This window comes from Alligator sinensis, unplaced genomic scaffold (assembly GCF_000455745.1).
Source record: "Alligator sinensis unplaced genomic scaffold, ASM45574v1 scaffold438_1, whole genome shotgun sequence".
NCBI classification, from domain to species: domain Eukaryota; kingdom Metazoa; phylum Chordata; order Crocodylia; family Alligatoridae; genus Alligator; species Alligator sinensis.
In genome coordinates, this window is record NW_005843131.1 from 293,486 (window position 1) to 312,179 (window position 18,694).

Consider the following 18,694-nt stretch of genomic DNA (forward strand, 5'->3'; position numbering starts at 1 on the left):
ACATTTAAAAAGTAAAAACTTTGCTTGTCCTGTGTCTTATGGTCTCTTCCAAGCAGTAATAAGTGGAATTTAGAAAGCATGAGGGTCCGGGAGCCTAATCCTTAAACTATAAAATCCTGAAGAAAACATACTTTCTGCTGTTCACCACATTTCTGACCGTCTGGCATGCACCAGATGCATTCCACTTGTGACAGCTGCTTTTCATTTGGTATTAGTAACTAGAAACTCCCTACAAGTTAGAGGTTCAAGTGCAGTTTATAGTACACTGATTTTTATACTTCATAACATGCAAGTAAGCACTTTCTAATATACTGTTGTAGTCACTTGCTACTAATAGTATCTGCTCCAAGTTGAACAGATCACATAAGTTTCTACATCAGACATTTCTAGCAATACAAAGAGAACCAGAAAAATAGTCACTATTGCATTTCCATGATTAATTCAGTTCAACTGCTAAGTAACAAGAAAATCTGATGCTCACCAATATCCTAAGACTTGAGGATTAGGGCCTTTAGTTAATAAGCCAAAGACAGTTAGGTACTCGTCTTCCATTCAAGGCAATGAGATGGAAGTGCCCAGATCTCTTTTGAGAGATCTGTGCCTGAGTAACTACTTCTCATCAGATGAAACAGGTGGCAGTTTATCCTGTACTCACAGCAAAGTCAGTCCATTAGACAGACTCAGAAGCCTTTTGATGCTCTCAGATCTGTATTTCAGTAGCATGTTCATGATCATGGGCTACAAAAGGGACTGAGTCTTGCCATGAATTCAGGCAGTTTGTCAGGAGCCTGCAATATCAAGCCACTAACAAGATGCTAGTAGGATTGTGAGCCTCAGGATTTTTTAGAGATGCATCAGCAATTCAGCTAGAGGGGAAGAATTTGGATCTGGCTCCTGGGAGCCTTTCCACCTTGCCTAATGGTCTGTCACACACTTCCCTCTTGTTTGAGGCTATGCTGGCAGCCCAAAGAAGTCTTCCAAGTGGGACTACTCAACTGAAGGGATCAACAGTAAATCAAAGCCAAGTGGAGAACAGCAGTTCCCAGCTCCGAGAACTGAAGTATTTCCCAAAGCTTGCCATTCCTAGTGAAGTTATGGTAGAAAGCTGTATCCCATCACTAACTCCACTACCAGTTCCCAAATAAATATACGTAGCAAGGCTAAAAGCAAGCATCAGCTCTGACAGAAGAAAACTCACTTGTCTCCTGTTCTGAGCTCTTGCCAGCCTGAGTCTTCGAGCAGAATAAAAAATGAAGTAGCCCACTGTCGCTGCTGTGACAATGAAAAATGACACCGAGACAAAGAAGATGGAATAGTGGTTCATCCAGGGTCCGTGTTTCTTCCCCACTTCAATAACCATAGACACTTGTAGGCCACTTTCAATCCGGCGTAAAATTTCTGTGCCTTTCTGATTCCCAATCATGATTGCAACAATGTCTCTTGCCCCTGCAAAGGAAAGAAAAAAAAAAAAGGGGGGGGGAATTAATTTTCCATTTCAATCACAAAACTACCATGTGGAGATAGTGATGGTATCAAGTGCATCAGCTCTGATACACAAGAGCCAAATGGGAGATTCTCCAACTGGCCTTTTCGTTCCCGTGCTTAGCTAGCAGATGTGTAGCAATACATTCAAATCTCATCCTCACACCTTTGTTTAGCTGGAATGCATGTTCTTGTTACCAGCAAAGCTGAGTAAATGAGCCGGGCCCAGTATGCAGTCATTGCGTAAGTCTCCTGTTCCAGGGAACATTTCCCAGGCAATACTAAATGTAATACCTGAAAGTTTACCTTTCGATTCACTTTGGAACTACATCCACAGGGAATAGTTATATCAAGTGAATTCTACGTACAGATTTGAAAGACTCAAACTTGTCTCTCTATATTGGCTTAAGGGCTCTAGCCTGAAGATGGCATGTCAAAGAATTCATTTAAATGCCTGTCTCTGTTCTGCTTCTGCTTTCACGTCAGTGGAGCAACTTTTATTCAAAGTAATCCATGGCACTGAAGATCAGCTTTTCTTCTGCATGTCAACAGGAGGACCAGCATGGAACACACTCCTGTACCCAGTTCTCTGAGATATAATTGCTGTTGTGGGTTTGCCTCAATGACAACCTCACTGAGTGAGTTCAACACACACCTGAACTCAAAGGGCTGCAGACTCACCTGGAATCTCAAAGTCAAATTGAACTTCCTTCTTAGACCATCACAGGTAATCCCATCAGCCAAGGGATATTTCTGATGTGATGGTACTAGAGGACCCAATATATCAGGCTGCTAAGCATCAGCCATGAGAAAGCAAGCGGCAGGCAGGGCAGTGCTCTTCCCCTTCCCTTCTTTATTGACTAAACACATTTTTACTTCAGTTACAAGAGTACTTATCCCACCAAGCCTCACTCAACAACACCAGAACTGGCAATTTAATAAGATGCCCTTTTCCATTTGTCTAAGCACTGGTTGTCCGCCAAGTCAGGTCATGTAATGCTTTGAGTCACAGCCACTGCATAGCAAGTCCAGTAAATCTCTTCTGCAGCTAAACTCCCTCTTCCCCGATAACAAGTTCAGCGATGAGGAGTAAACTATGCACACAGAAGAGTTACAAATTAACTTCACTCCTATGATTTCAGTTGACAAAGAGCCCTTGTTTATCCACCAAGTTTTAATGGAGCCAAAAATCATGTTAGGCACAGATATAAAAGTTAAATTTACATCAAGTCAAGAGCTGAGGATCATGATTTTCATAAATTACGGAGAATGTGACAGAACAGGTTATGGCAATAACAAACTAAGGCAGAAGGTTGTTTGCAATCTTCATCTTTGCTCCCCTTCATCTCAGTGCACCACTCATTAATTAGACACAGCTAATAGGAAAAGGACATCTAGCTGCCTGTGCTTTGCAACATGCCGTCTAGCTCCACTGGCCCCACACAATGTTACGTCTACCCTCTGCCCAACAGCCACAGAAACTGGGTCAGTAGGTAAAGGTGTGATGGAAAGCTGAGCATCCCTGAGAGACAGAGTTCATGTGTGGGCCTAGCACGCCAGGACAGTGCGAGTGTGTCTGCAGATGAAGGGAAGGTATTTATTTTAGGTAGCGTCACTTGTTTCTCACGTGCTGGAGTTGCATGCTGTGTGGCAATAACCGCTTCACAAAGAATTTGTCCACAATTTCCTGGTTTCTGCAACAGAGGTGGGGGTGGGCAAGACAACAGCCCACAACCCCCAATGCATCACTAGCTGCCTATTCTGACAGCTGTGCCTCCACTGCAGAAGACCATCAGGTGGGGTGAGCCGCTGGTGAAGACCATTGCCACAGGGAGACTGGCTTTGTAAGGAGAGCAAGACTACTCGGATGATGCTGTGAAGCTGAGGATTGGGCAAATGGCACCTGGTTTTCAAAAGCAAGTTCAACTGAACTACTTGCTTAATTATGTCGTAATTAAGGGGAAGAACCCAGATGCAAGCAATTTGGGTAGATGGTTGGGCAAATCAGAACCCAGTCTCTGCAGGTTGGGAATGGGATGGCTGGCAAGTGTCTGAGCCATGTTACTCCTTCTCCCTAAAAATGCCACACGCTGCAGCAGAGCTGGATGCGCCTCTGCCAGCTGGCATGAAAGGCCATTGCAGAGAGATCCATCAGTGAAAGCTTGGCCTGCCAAGCAAAAAGTTCAGCCATGGCCCAATTTCAAAACACACCCGATTCGATTTAAGACAACCCAGAAAGTTGGGAGGCACAAACGTTTCAAAGATGCTTACCATACCAGGAGGGGACTCATCTCCCAAAAGCAGGGACACCGCCTACTTGTAGGATGCAACCGTAATTGCAGTGCTGCTACCAGGGCACCTCGTTAAACAAGCAGGTGCTTGAATAATGTGATAATGAGAAGACATATAACCGTGCTGATGCTGCTTCTGCAGTGCTCCTGACAGCATGGCCAAAAATCCTGCTCACCTGAAGCAAGCGAAACAAAGAAAGGAAGCCTCTCCTCTCCCCCCACCATTGCCACTCTTGCCATTTTCCTTCAACCTTGGGGGTGGTTTTGCTACGTGTGAAACAAGCATGTGGGGGGGGGGGGCTTCTCCGCAGCGGTACTGGTAATGCCCACTGAATCTTGAGACCAAACCCGCTGACAAGATCTGAACAAACAGCAAGTTTCTGAGGATACATCAATATAATGCACTTCATCAACTTAAGAATCATCTCAGATCTTGTGCCTGCCCCCATTTCCACCTACCAGCATTGTTTAGACATGACCCCCCCCCCCCCCCCCCCCCCCTTTTTGGAAGCCCCAAAACATGAAAAGCTGACTATACAGGAGGAAAAATCTTGCAGGGAGCTGGCCAATAGGACACAAGCTTGTATTTTTCAGGCAAGTATGCGTGTACTCATGATTAGAAGAAAAAAAAGTCAGGAAGTGTCAGTATGTTGCACCAAATGGATCACTAGGATGCAGAAGTGAGATCTGCTTACCAGTCTCCACTATATACCAATCCTCCAGCCGTTCCCATCTCCAACTAAACTGGTTAAAAACGTCTCCAAAAGAAGCAGTCTGCTTGTATTTAACTGAAGCTTTACAGGGAGTGACCTGCAAATGTGAAGAGTAAGCAAACCCTGCACCAGCCTGTTTAACAAGGCTCAAACATCCTAGCAAAATTTAATAATATCTTCCATGTTTCAGGGTTTTTGGTTGTAGCCGTGCTGGTCTAAGGACACAGGCAGGCAAGGTTCTTCGGGTAGTTGTGATATCTTATTATTAGACCAACTGAGTAGTTGGAAAAAGGTCTTAGCAAGTTTTTGGGTGCAGTCACCGTTCTTCAGGCATAGGGAGCTTGATGAAGGGTGACTGCCCGAAAGCTTGCTAAGATCTTTTTTCTACCTATTCAGTTGGTCTAATAAAAGAGATCGCATCTACCCAAAGAACCTTGCCTAGCGAACTTCAGGCATAGGTCAAGCATGAACATTTTGCCTCTAAACATTCAGAAGCAAACGTACTTAACCATACCAGGATGGTGACCATAGGGAAAATAAGCCTACTTTACACCAAAGGGGGGTTACCAAAGGAGGTATGTCTGCACCTGACCTGTGGCTCTAGTTCAGTGACGGCATGGTCTGTTTAGACTGCAAAGGAATTTAGGATCAGATGCCAGAAGGAAGGCAGCTGGCAATTATCCAACTACCTAGCAAGTCTCTTCTCATCCTCTATTAAGACACTATTTACTCAACAAGGCAGAATGACCCTGAGGAATGGGGCTGATAGCACTACAAGAGGAACAGTGCCTCCTCAATCACAGAGGCACTGCCGCCACGAAGTGCAGCCTGCCTGGACTTTAAATGGGGAAGGTCAAGCCTACAAGTAACAGCCACTGGGTTGTTCAAGTTCTCAGCCTTAAACACACATCCTGGAAGGGAGTGCCACAGTTTCACAATACCAAGTCACTAGGTATTCGCACAAAACTGGAACATTTGAATTGCAAGACCCTTCCCCAACCCAAATGAGACCCGGAGACATTGAACAGCAAGGTAGTCACACCTGGTTTGTTTCATCCTTCGCAAGCAGGTTATATCTGATGTTTGTAGTCTTGTCCGAGAGGGGCAGTAACATCAAAACACACCATTTTGCTTTTGTAATCATCGGCCCTTTGTGATGCCTGTTTTTCCCTTAAGTGTGTTGCTATAGCAGTGTACTGTGTGCGTGCCTAGGTTCTGCTGTGCAACCTCTCGTGCCAGCTCCAACAGGTAGAATCCACCTCTACACATCATACCCGACTTAGTAGCAGGAACCAGGCCTATTCCCATCATCTTCAAAACCGATAAGCTTCTCCCATGTCAGAACATCTGCCTCGCATGACAGTAAACAGTTAACAACCAGGTCTTACTGCTTCATTTCCAGGTCAGTTCCTTTCCAGGTATGATTTTAAAAAGAGTTAATCGTCACTAATTTATTTTCACAAGGCCCTATAAACTTGCATTCATGTATATAATGAGCATGGCCATGCGGCAAATACTCTCCAGAAATTATACCTTTTTGGAGATGGGCAAACCCTTCAAGTACTTACGGAAACATCCTATATTTGTCAGCCAGTACCTACCACCTGACACGAGTTCAGCAAAAGGTTTCCTAAAAGGAAGTCTGAAGAGCAATGCGTGTCCCTTATTCAACACCCAACCTTCGCAATAGCATTACACTTATTTAGCCATCACAAAACTGCCAACTGAAATTTCAAGGTCAGCATTACATATTTTATTATTCCTTAAATGACGCTGTTAAGGAAAGTAAATCAATAACTACGTTGTGTTTATTTTAGGAGACTCCTTAAGACTTTGACAACTCCAGGGTCGACTATAGAAGAGCGGACAGTGCCAAGCACATTCCTCGTCTCCTTTGCAGTAGAAATTTGACAGTTTCTAGGGAAGTAAAGAAGACATTTAATATTTGGCAGACTTGCATCCACAACACAAAAAACACTCCTGGACAACACTAAGGAATGAACTGAAGATCTTACATGGCATTCGGTTTTAGAAGGCTTTGTAAATAATTAACTAGCAGCGTTTAAGTGACAGCCTTAAGAAAAGCAGCACCCAACAGACAGATGTCATTGAAACCAATAAACCCCTCAATCAGTGAGTGTTTAAATGAGTCAGCAGCTTGGTCTACATAGCAGTTTTCCCCATGTAACCAAGGCCTAAGATGCCTCTAGCAAGATGAATGTGGTATGGCCCAGCTTAACCCAACACATTTTTTGGGTTGTGCTCCAGTTTGATGTGAAGCCAGATTTCAAAGCCTCCAAATATTCTGTGAAACAGAATCACCACCTTCTATCCAGCCTCCCCTGTAGCTACAGGTGTCAGGAAGCAGTGTCAGAAATGCAAGTCACTAAAAAGGGGAGGAGGGAGGGAAAGATGTAGTTTCTAACACTTTGAAGCCAGTATTTTGGATTGAGCTCTCATCTTAAAATGAACAAACAAACAAACAAGACCCCACATGCACACGACACGCCCCTATTAATATTTTCAACTGCTGTGAAAACAACTCTTCATTTTCATCTCCTTCCAAATACTTGAAAGACAGGAATGGAACTGACAAGTCTCAAGTACTGCATCTTTTACAACAAAGTCACTGTAACAGCATCTAAAACCTTGTCTTCCACTAGACTAGAAATACCTAGCTGCTTGAAACTCTGTAGTGGAAAAAGGAGTTTAACCAAGCTAAAAACCCTAGAATCTATGATCTGGCCCACAGATATGGGACTTCAGCAAGATTTGGGCCAAGTACAGGCAGTCAAAAAGCCCGAGGCTGAATCAATTCAATCTTTGCAGGTTAGTTTAAGCTGCATAGATTGAACCGATAAGCATACGAGCAGACACTCACTTTTGATTCTGGAAATGCAGCCACATGTCTGCAGTGGCCCAGGGCACAAGCCGGGGGACGCTACAGCACATCTCCCTACCCGGCTCGAGCAGACAGCTTGAGCGAAGGCTAGCCCACCTCACCCCATGATGAATTGGGGGAGGTGCAAACATCCTGGTATGCCGGGGGACTGAGAGTTAACTTTAATCTGAAGGGGATCTGGGACAGAAGGTCAAGAAACCAAATTTAACCTAAATTATTTAAGTCTGATACTACGTCCATCCAGGTTTATTTTAAACTGGTTTGGGCCATTTAGCTAAGTACAGACAGTCAAAAAGCCTGAGGCTGAATTGATTCAGCCTTTGCAGATTAGCCTAACCTGCAAAGATTGAACCAACAAGCAAATTAACAGACATTTACTTTTGATTCAGGAAATGCAGCCACATGCCTGCAGTGGCTCAAGCCAGATGCCAGGGGGCACTAGAACACAGATTTCTGGCACGTAGCCAGCATGGGCTATGTTAGCTCCTCTTCCTGCTGCACCCAAGGTCTCTGGAATTTGCAGTCCACAATTACAGCAGCAGGACTCTGCAGAGTTGCTCATCACTTCCTCTTCCTGCTTACAGGTGCCTCTGGGATTTGTAGTCCAGAGTCACAGCCAGCAATAAGTTTAGCAGGGAAGGGCAACTCCATACTTGGGGGAAGAGAAGTTTAACCCCCCTCCCTGACCTCAGACTGCAGCTGAGGTTCACCTGGCAGCGCCAGTGTCAGCCCTCACTGCTCCAGCTAGGGAGCAGACAGCACAGCCCAGCCTTGCTCTCTGGAGCAGACAGCACAGCACAGCCCAGCCCAGCCCAGCCCAAGGCTGCAAAATACTGGGATGCTGAGGGACTCCGATTTAATTTGAACCAGAAAAAAGCCTGGGACAGAAGTTACATAAACCGGTTAGTTAAGTCTGATACTACATTCAACCAGGTTTATCTTAAACCAGTTTCAGCCATTTTGAAACTGGTTTCTGTGCACTGAACTTCTGTTCTGTTACAGGTTTAAACCTGTAGTTTCTGATCACTTTAACTGGTTTATGTGCAACTTCTGTCCCAAGCCTTTGAAAGCAGTTTATGTACAGCAAGTTTCCGTTGTGTTACAGATCTGAACTGATTTCCAATCACTTATGCCAGTTTATGTGCACCTTCTGTCCTTAGCTGGGGGGGGGAGGATTTGTCAATACAACTCATATTATTGGTTTGGAAGAGAACAGAGTATTTGGATTGCTTCGTCACAACACAGCCTCCAGAAAAGGAGAGAATTTAACATAATAATACAAGCTTCTAAAAAATGTCTAAATTAAGAGACATTTTAGAAATACGGTTTAAAACCACCACAACAATAACCTGTCACTCCACATGACATTAGTCTTCTCTTGCTTCCAGCTCTTAAGGAGTCTTAGAACAGCTTTACACAAGGAAATTTTCTACTGCTAAAGCAATGCATTTTCAATTTTACCCAAAAGCAATTAAAGATGAACAAGAGAAATTGCTTTTGTTTCGGAGCTAGTTTTCTTCGCATGCCAGTGTTCAAACAGAGATATATATAGCTGTAAATCATCTTTGCCAAGGTTCAGGCAGAGCTTTTTTTGGCCAAGTCTCAGCATGGCATCTCGTCATGCAGCTTTTCTTAAGGGAAAAAAGAAGACACTAGACAAATCAGTTTGGGTTAGGAGATCCATGGCCTCATCTTACCATGCACCTGCACCACAGTCACTCTGCTCAGGGGTAGGGAACAAACACAGGCTAGGTACAGACATCCAAGAAACCGAAGACAGAACTGATCTAAGTATGCAGTTTTCTGCCAGCAGTGTAGTTTAGATCAGTAGTGAACAGAACACATTTGCCCCTTGGTGGGGGTGGGCAGATCTTAGACTGGGTTCTGCCATTTTTAAATCAGTCTGTGTGCACTAAACTTCTGTCCTGTTACAGGTGCAGACCAGTTTCCAATCCCTTATACCAGTACAAGCATAATGTCTGTACCTGGCCAGAATGACACCGCACCAAGGAGGTCAGTACAGCACATGCCCAGAAGAGAGCATGCCTTAACCAAAAAATACGAGACCAGTGCTGATTTAGTTTCAAGAACAAGATTCAACAAATGTAGTCAAAAATTATAGTAATGCAGACTTCTAGAACAATTGTTCACCCTGGGGTTTGCACATCGGTATTGTTTCCCTATGGCAAAAAGGACTCCAGTCTGGCCAGGTTGTTTTAGCTCCATGCAGTTATTGGAAATCCCTCCAGTAAAGACTCAGAAAGCACTAAAGGGCACGTCCAGAGGAGTGCGGTCATGCAGCATGTGGCACCACAAACACTTTTGCGGCACCACAAACCGCACAGTCTGGCGTCCTCCATGCTACAATGGCGAACTGCCCGAGTGCGTGCTGCACCAGTTTTTTCCCCCCCTGAACTCTCAATGTCCAGGGGTCAAAAAACCCCGAGCTAAAAAAAAGGTGCAAAGCATGCTCAGCCAGCACGTGCTGCTGAAAAGTGGAGCTGGGATGCCTGGTGCCACGTTCTACTGCCAGCCAGGCTCTGCGTGGCAAGTCACCATGGCTGCACCCAGGGCCCCAGGTAAGGCTGCTGAGGCCAGCCCAGCACTGATGCCAGCCTCACCCTACCCCACCTAAGGCAACTTGCTGCACACCAGCGCACACATGGCACAGGCGTTCCCCAGGGACAAGGAGCTGCGGTGCAAGGTGCATCGCTGCTAGTTGTTCCTGGGGAAACAAACGTCCATGCACATGTGGATGTGCCCTAAGAGGCCAAACAAACATTTGCTGTGCTTCAAAAAAAGAGACATCATACCACAGTGTCAACTGCCATCTCACTAGCATGTCCCTAACATATTACCACACCTGGCTGTCCAAGCATGCACAGAAACTAAATTGTATTTTAAACCTGTATAACAACATAACACAAGGGATACCATCAGTCCTGGATCCTGTTCTTGCTGGAAAACAATGAATGAAGCATACTGGATTGTGGCTGGTTAAAAGCCAAGCTGCATCAGACAGGCTAGAACAAGTCTGCAATGCCTGTTTTAGCCATTTTATTACAAAGGAACTCATCGTGTAGCCCAAAAAAGAAGAGGCCAATAGCACTGACGTGGCAAAATGAAACTTGTTACAACTGCTGCAGCTTCCTGAGCCTGACGAAGGGTTTTGAACCCGAAAGCTTGCTTAATAACTATTCTCCAACCATTTGGGTTGGTCTAATAAAAGATATCAAATTCACCCAAGAAACCTTGTCTGCCTATATCCTTAGACCAACACGGCTACAACCTAAACCCCTTGTTACACTCCTGTACTTTATACAGAGAGACTAAGCTTAATTGACTTCTGACATAACTCTTTCCATAATGTGGTTGTTTCACTTTTCATACATAAAGGAGTTTTGATACGCACCTTGAACCTGTTCAGCCCATAGTGCTAGCTTTGGAAATCGCACAAAGGTTTATTATTATTATTAATAAGCAGTGCATGACAACAACACTTAGCTCGCAACACTTATTTGCATGAAAAAAATGTAAAGCCTGTTGTTTTTGAAAGGCCTGCAAGTTAAAATGGACATAAATCCCATCCAAGCGCGCACACTAATGCTTGAAAGTCTTTTAAAGGCAGAAGCCGTCTAATAGCTATTACCCACTGACTGCATCAGCCCCTAGATAGAGAAGTCAATGTGCTATTTCAGGTCAGATTTTAAAATTTCAAGCAGCTTAGCTCATCCGCGGTGTCCAGATGCAGAAGCTACAGCAACCCAAAGGGATCCTATATCACTACTTCAGCAAAGCAGGTCAGAGAACCTCAACTCTGCATCAAGCCTGGTGCGTCAGAGCCCTCTAGCCCCTTAGTGACTTCCACATCTTTGCCCAGCCATGCTGCAGCATCAAGACAGCCAGCATGAACCCATACAAGGGATATCTAGCAAAAGCTGCAACAAACTTCGGTGCTCGATTCAGCTGAGAAATTCTACCAACACATCACCCTGCACTGTCTCTAGTCACAGCCTGAGCCAATTGTTGAAATATGTCGCCTGAATTTCTGTTGTTGCCCACCACGTCTATCTAGAGATTGCTCTGCATGGGCCTCTAGAAACACAAAGATTGAATATGGGTCTGGCAAGTTTCCACACTAGCAACTGCTAAAGCCTTAACTTGGTAGTTAAAAAAACAAAACAAACAACAGTGACTAAATGGGACCCAAATTCACAATCTGTTACTTCCTGTAGCGTGCAACTGTATTCTGGAGTTCTCATTTTGATTAAACTGCATTTTGAGCAACTCCTTGTTAATTATGAAACTGATCTCAGAAGTCTCTCTCTCTCACTTTCTTCCTAAAAGATGTGGTTGTGCGTCACTTTAAACATTAGGACCTGGCCCTGTGTGCCATGCTACAGCCTATACTTTGTTAGTCAGAACAGCCTAATGAGCAGGGATCTGGGTTTCCCGTTTTCTGTAGAAAAACCATGGCTTTTGTCCTTTAACTGAGAAAGACGCAGAAAACCACGGGTTTCCCCTTCCAGGCTGGCAGAGTTCTGCTTGGGGCTGGAGGGAGCAGGGGAGGGCAATCAGAGGCAGGGGATGCCACAGGCATATGCATGCACACATGCACATAGTAGCAAAGCAGCAGTGGAGAGCAGCTCCCTCTAGGTAAGTCTACGGGGATGGTGGGGGTACAGGCTACACAGGAGGATGGCACAGGCAACAGCGGAAAGGGGGAGGGACGCTAAGGCAACATGGTGGAGGGGGGCACATGCCCTTTGAGATTTCTGCGCCCATAGCAAGGAGTGTGGCTGCAGCAGGACCAGACCAGCTCTGGACAGGAGCTGCCTTTGGGGTCCAGCGTGCAGAACTCAGCACAGGGGGGAGCATCACGCTGCCATGGCTGCCAAGGTGAGGCGATACAATGGCACAGAGTTGTATCCCTACTGCTGCTGGGCAGCCATAGTGGCGCAGCACTCCCTCTTGTGCCAGGTCCTGCCCTCTGGGCCACAGAGGCGACTCCTGCTTGGAGTTGGTCTGGCCCTGATGCAGGCCCATGCCCCACTGGGGGTGCTGCATGGGGGGCTCTGTCACAAGTCCTCAGAAGCCCCGAGGCCGCTGCAGCAGCTGGTGAGTGCCGGACTTTTTTTGTTTTTTTAAAGAACTGGGAGCTGGGCCTGGCGGGGCAGCCAAGGGCGGTGGGACTGGGAGAGCAGGCAGGGGTCCCGCCATGGTCCCCTTCCTCCTCCTCTACCCCCGCCCCCCCACTTACCAGCACAGAGTCTGGGTCCAGCTTCCCAAGGCAGCAAGAGGGGACTGCCCAAATCGATTCAGACCTTTTTTTTTAATCAGTCTCCTGATTCGATTTAGATTTGGAGATTCAGCCGCCAAAGCTTCGCACAGGCCTAGTGTTTCATTTTAAATCACAGACAAATGTGGATTTGGGGTGTTTTAAATCAGAGAATTTGGGGGAGGGTTTGTTGTTTTTTTTAAAAAAAAATCAGAGAGTTCTGCCTGGACTTTTAAAACAGAGAAAGCCAGGATTCCTAATAATGAGATTGCTCGAAGCTTGGGAGTTCAGAGGACTCCCTTTCTTGTGCAGCGAACTGTGATCTAAACACCTTCCAGAGAACTGTGGAAGTTTGTGGAACCTGTTCTGCAGCAGGATCAGTACTTGCTTCCTCAAGCTCTTCAGCAAGTTTATTCAGCAACTGCTAGCAGCATCAGCTTTATGGAGCACGACTTCCCCATTCATGTGGGATTTTCAAAAACATGACTAATATTCCTTTTGGACAAGGAATTGCAACAGGCTCCAGGCTTCGATTACTGCATCAATGAGCATCCCTTCATCCCGAACATTACTGAGAACCCCAACCGCCGACCTGTTTCTTGAGCGCCTCCAAAGGTGCAATCTAAAACTTCTGACAATCTACAAGGTCTTTTTTTTTTTTTTTTTTTTAAACCTTGTCCTTCACACAGGGCAGTACTTCTCTTTGGACCTCAATACTACACTCCTCCTGGGCACACAGTGAGTCATGAAGCAGTGGCATGTTTGCTCTGCCTTCCCGAAAGTCTCTACCTACTGCAGCCCTGTGATGCAGCACCGTGTCTCTGACTTGAGATGAGCCCTGTTTGTTCACTTGTGTTCCAAAGCAGACAGAAAGCATGATCCACCTATTAGGGTTAAAGGTAAACGAGCAGTTACAGCAAAGACTAATTAAAAAGGTCATGAAGTCATTTGTCACGGCAACAGCTTAGAGCAAGAGGCTGGCATAACTGTTTCATAGCATGTAAATCATCGCACTGCCCAAGATGTTCAAAGGCCTGAAGAGCCTCACCATTATATGCAGCAACTGAACTAGCTACAGACATTTTGGGGTAACTTGACCAAAACCAGCAGAGAAAGTCAAGACTTGGTACAAATGCAACACTAGCTGATTAACATTGGGGCGTTCTCCATGTCTGGTTTGTTTCAGCACCTGCCACTCAGGCACTGGAATCAATATTTATCAAACAGCTCTGTGGACACAAGGAGTTATAAATCCAAAGTTGTGCAAACTGTCATAAGTAACTTTATTTAGGGTACGGCTATGACCTTCATGCGATGGACACAGTTACGTTGGCGCTCAATCACTGGCTACCAAGGACTAAACTTTATCCAGCCACAGGGAGGCAAACAAGGCAAGCCACAGAGATAGCACCAATGTCAGGAGGAGGAGAAGCATTATTTTTTTCATTGGAGGAGGAAAGCATTATTTGTACAGACACCACTCACACAGGGCTAAAACCACGTTATTTTAGGGCATACTTATATCAGTCCTTTCCATAAGTTCTGGTGCATTTTGTCAGTTTTCATTCATGTCCAGCTAGGACTTTAGCTTGTCCTAAAAAGCCAGGCTTTAGAAGCAAGTCTGAGCAGGACAACATTTGTCCATCTCCCAGTTACTACTCCAGCGATTTGAGACGGCATGCTATTTTTTCAGTTCTGTTTATGGCAATGGATCTTTTTAAAACTATTAGCCTTTACGGTTTTAGTTTTACTTTCCTTTCCACAGATCTAGCCTCTCAGTCAGACTTACGCTTCAATCTTGGTTTGTTAGAACAAGTCGGGGGGCTGTGCCTTCTTCATGTGTTATGCATATGAAACATTAGTATATGATCTATATGCCATCCTTCCCAGTAAAGATCCAGAACCATTTAAAATAAGAGAACAGATGAGAAGGAGAATTGTAAAAAGAACAAGACAACTTTGAAGGAAACTAAAATAGCACTATAAAACAGAGACCCCCAAACAGCATCTCGGCCTAGCTTTGTTTGCACATCTGGGGGGACTAAGCCTTCCTCCCTTTGGGAGTTTGCTATTATTAAGCAAGATTAACCTCCCCTTCTAAACTCCTCCGTTTGCAAGCCTGGACGAGTTATAACCTGAACACTGGGACAACAGGAAAATTGAGATTATCCCTTTGGTCCAGTGACCTGCAAAGAATCCTGCTTCCCAGACCTTTGAAACATTGCTTGCAACACTTAAGGAGTTCCCACAGTTAATGGTGTACTCCAACAGCAAGACCGGTTAACACCCTAGCTGTATCTTACTTCTAAAGCCACCTTTAAAATTGTCATTTTATGAAGTTCTTTTGCACTCTGGGCATTTAATCTCCCTCCAATCCAACATCTGCTTTTGAAGGTCAGTGTAGATTATAAAGGAGTACAACCCAAAGGAGTGCAACCCACAGAACTGTACTTTGAAACCATGCTCAGCCTGTCACAGAAAGGTACCATCTTAAAATTACCATAATTAAATCCAAAGTTTACTAGTCGATAAGATTCTGAGCTTGTAAAAACTAAATAAAGATTTCACATCCACCAAATCCTTGACATTTTACATACTTGCAGGCAAGCGTTCATCAGGATCATCACATCCGAATTGGCTATTTCTATATTGTGGGGGTTTTCTCCCCCTTCCCTATTTTGACAAAGTTGTCGTAACTGAAGATTTCTGGGACCGATCTAAGCAAGAATTCATCTGGCTTTGGGCATTCATCAAGATCATGGTAAAACAAAGCCAATCGCTTGAAGCAAGAGGACTTAAAAAATAAGTTTTGTAGAAGTACAGGAATCTTTCAGCCTCTAACTAAAAATGCTATTTCTGAAAAATGAGCTTGTCCCTAATGGGAGAAAACTGAAGCAATTTATTGTGCGACTACATGACTTGTATTAGGAGTCGGAAAGCTGTGTTGCCCCAAAGAGTTCCATAAAGGGGGACAAAAGGGAGAACCAAAGTTTTACGTTGTATGTTCAAATTGCTGAAAGTCCATTCAGCAAGGCTTCCACGCTTTACCTGATAGACGAAAGCTCACACATAACACCTCTTGGACAGAAGAACAGTTAACGAGTTCCTGCAGCTACAGCAACAGCAGTTACACTTCAAATCAAATCTATTTGCATCTTTATTCTCCTACTCAAGCCGAGTTGTTCCCTCAACATAACGGCTGTACAGCACTGGCTTCCCAGAAGCCAGGTCACATGGCATGAAACCACTACTTCAGACTAGTGAAGGCAGGTTGAGGTACTTTAGTCACTGATCCATGCATGCAGACAAGCAGACTCAAATCAACACACTACCGATTGTTTCGGACTGTCGAGCTGTACTTCTGTAATCCCTCATTTCTACTGTGGCTAAAGATGAGCTAAAACTGTGTGTCAAGTTAGCCTTTGCGGTCAATTTGGCAATAGCCAAGAGGATGGCACAACTGAAGTGAGAAGAGAGTCTAGGCTAGCAAACTTGATGGATTTAGTTCACCATTACTGAGGCTTTGCTGGATGTAGCAACAGCAGGACCTTTATTAGTCATCTCCCATCTACACCAAGGGATTGTCTTCACTGGAAGAATAAGCATGGAGTTCAGCATGCAGGAGCAAGTTGGAAGTAAGCATAGCCATAGTGCAAATCACCAGATGATTGGACAGCACTTGATGTGTAGTAATCCCCTCCCTCTGAAAGAAGAGGGCATGGAGGGGAGTTAAGTTTCTGGGGAGCAGAAGCAAGCCCCACAACTTGCATCACAGCTACAGGTAGTAAAACTGCACTGATGAGGTGTTAGCACAAGAACAAGAGTTGATACACCCACAGGAACCAGCTATGAGGAACTTCGCTGGGCAAACCAGACTAGTTTTGAAGACTAATTGCTCAGCAACAGGATTTACTTTTATAAGCAAGAGGGAATTCTAGCAGAGAAGGCCATATTTAAATGAGGAGACTGATTGTGCACATCTCCAGAAATGATGCCATTGTGTGAGGGCCAAATGACTTCAGTGCTCATGCAGCCGGTACCCTAAACTTTTCAGAAGTTTATCATCCAAGCTTGATTTCATTCCACGGTACAAAACATACCCAATGCCAGCAGTAGCGTTGACAACGTCATTGCAAGTATACACACACAAGCTAACGCTGTAGTGCAGATCCTGCTTTCTGTTGCTCTTGATCCCAAGCAGATGAACTTCCCACCTATTTAACTGAGAGTCCAGGACAGTCCCTGCAAGAGAACATCCTTGGGCTACCTCACACTCGATTTGTTCTTTAAGGTTTTCCCCCCCACTATTGACACCAGTGGCCAGCAGGAACACTAGCATGGGAATGTTCTGCTGGCCACTGATGCTCCTTTTGCCAGCTAATCCAGATCCAATCAAATAACAGGAGGGAAGATGTTAGCATTTCCATTCTCCCAACCACTGGTATCGCTGGTGTGGTACCATCACTTATGGGAAATGCTAGGATGCACAAGGCCTTGGAGACAAGACCCAAACGTGCACCTTTTTTCATTCCCTATTTCAGTCTCTATCCCAAGGGTCGGCAACATTTTTGGGCAGAGTGTCAAAAACACCCGCAACTGACTGTAACATGTTGGTGTGCCAGGAGCAGATGGCGGGAGAGCCACAGGGGGCCTGACCCTTGTTGTGGCAGCCCCAGTCCTTTCCCCACTGCTTGCCCCAATGTGCACATGACAAGCAAAATCCCTTCACCTGCCATGCTCTGCCACCTGTGCCAGCAGTTACCGACCCCTGCTCTAGGCTCTTGCTTGATGTCTGGCTCCAAGCATGGTAGTACGTGGTCTGTTTCACCTTAACTTTCCTCCTGCCCCTTATACCCACATGCACTGCAGTCTCCTGTAGGCAGAGTCAGCAACTGCCTTGTTAAATTCCAGGCAGAGACTCCATGTACGGGGGTCTCAACTCCCAGCGAGACAAAGCAATTTTTGTGGTTTGGTCACGGCATGAAGAATAGATTTTGCAGGCATTTCCTAGCAGCACCACCCCTCGCTGCCGATTGGTGGAGAGGCACACACCCTATTTAATAGCAAATTCTGTGGAAAGTAAATTATATCATACCACTATAAATCTTAATATTAAATTTGAGTCTAAATTTTAAAAATATTGTAATTTTAAGTGTATAAACAATATGAATTTCAATTTATATCAAACAATTTATTATTACTTGTAGCATTCTACAAAAAGTTTAGAAATACCAATTAATGGTAACCTTAACAGAAGCATTTTCACTTCACTGACTTGCACCTTCACTTAGTCTACGTCACTAGCGGACAGCGACTGTCATGTGCTCTATGGCTGCAGCGATTTTCACCTTGTCTTTGTATTGTGGTAAGCATTGGGACATTCTTATTATATGAATGACACTTTTTTTTTTTTTTTTTAAGTTTGGCTGCAATTTCCCAATAAATCAGTGCACTATTTCCTGGTGACTGCAGACAATGCTCTTTTTCGCGGTTTCCACGAAAGCTACGACTTAAGTAGACCCCTATTCATGTAATACTTCCTTTGCATTCCTAACTGCTGCTGGGACCCAGACCAAGTGCCCAAGAACAGCACGGTGAAGAACAGAAGAGGACACAGGTAAAGACACAGAGGATGCACAGTAGATAAAAGTTAACAGGGAAGGCAGAGAGAAACAATGCAACGACTGACGCAAGAACAGGAGGAAAGGCAGAGAAGGAAGGGAATGGAGGAAAAGCAGCAGCAACATAAAGAATCAACTGCTATCAAAGCAGGTCATGGCATGACGTGTGGAGTCATGCCTGTGTAAGAGGCACCATGTATCAATTACAAGAAACAACTGGAGCCAAAGAGAGTGGAAACGCCCGATTTAGAGTTTCCTGCTGCTCTGTTTTTTGTCTAAACATGCCTGAGCCTGGAAGTCCCCACCTGCCCCAGGACAGGTAATGCATCATGCTGAATGTTTGCCATGCCTTGAACACCTGGGGCATGAATCCTAAAGCAGAAAAAACAAAATTCACATCCTCGAGG

General features: G+C 44.9%; 1 protein-coding gene and 1 long non-coding RNA gene across 3 annotated transcripts in view; both read right to left on the reverse strand.

Annotated features, from left to right (window-relative positions):
* RNF128 (ring finger protein 128, E3 ubiquitin protein ligase) overlaps positions 1 to 18,694 on the reverse strand; it is a 61,362-nt gene that overhangs the window by 18,306 nt on the left and 24,362 nt on the right. For both annotated transcript variants that reach the window (XM_025193911.1, XM_006037518.3), the window contains exon 2: positions 1,199 to 1,446. In XM_025193911.1, coding sequence (XP_025049696.1) covers positions 1,199 to 1,446 — 248 coding nt within the window. The remainder of the gene's footprint in view (positions 1 to 1,198; positions 1,447 to 18,694) is intronic.
* Positions 6,217 to 18,694, reverse strand: part of LOC112548359 — a 12,972-nt gene continuing 494 nt past the window's right edge. Inside the window, exon 2 of the long non-coding RNA XR_003092144.1 lies at positions 6,217 to 6,403. This is a non-coding gene — a long non-coding RNA (uncharacterized LOC112548359). The remainder of the gene's footprint in view (positions 6,404 to 18,694) is intronic.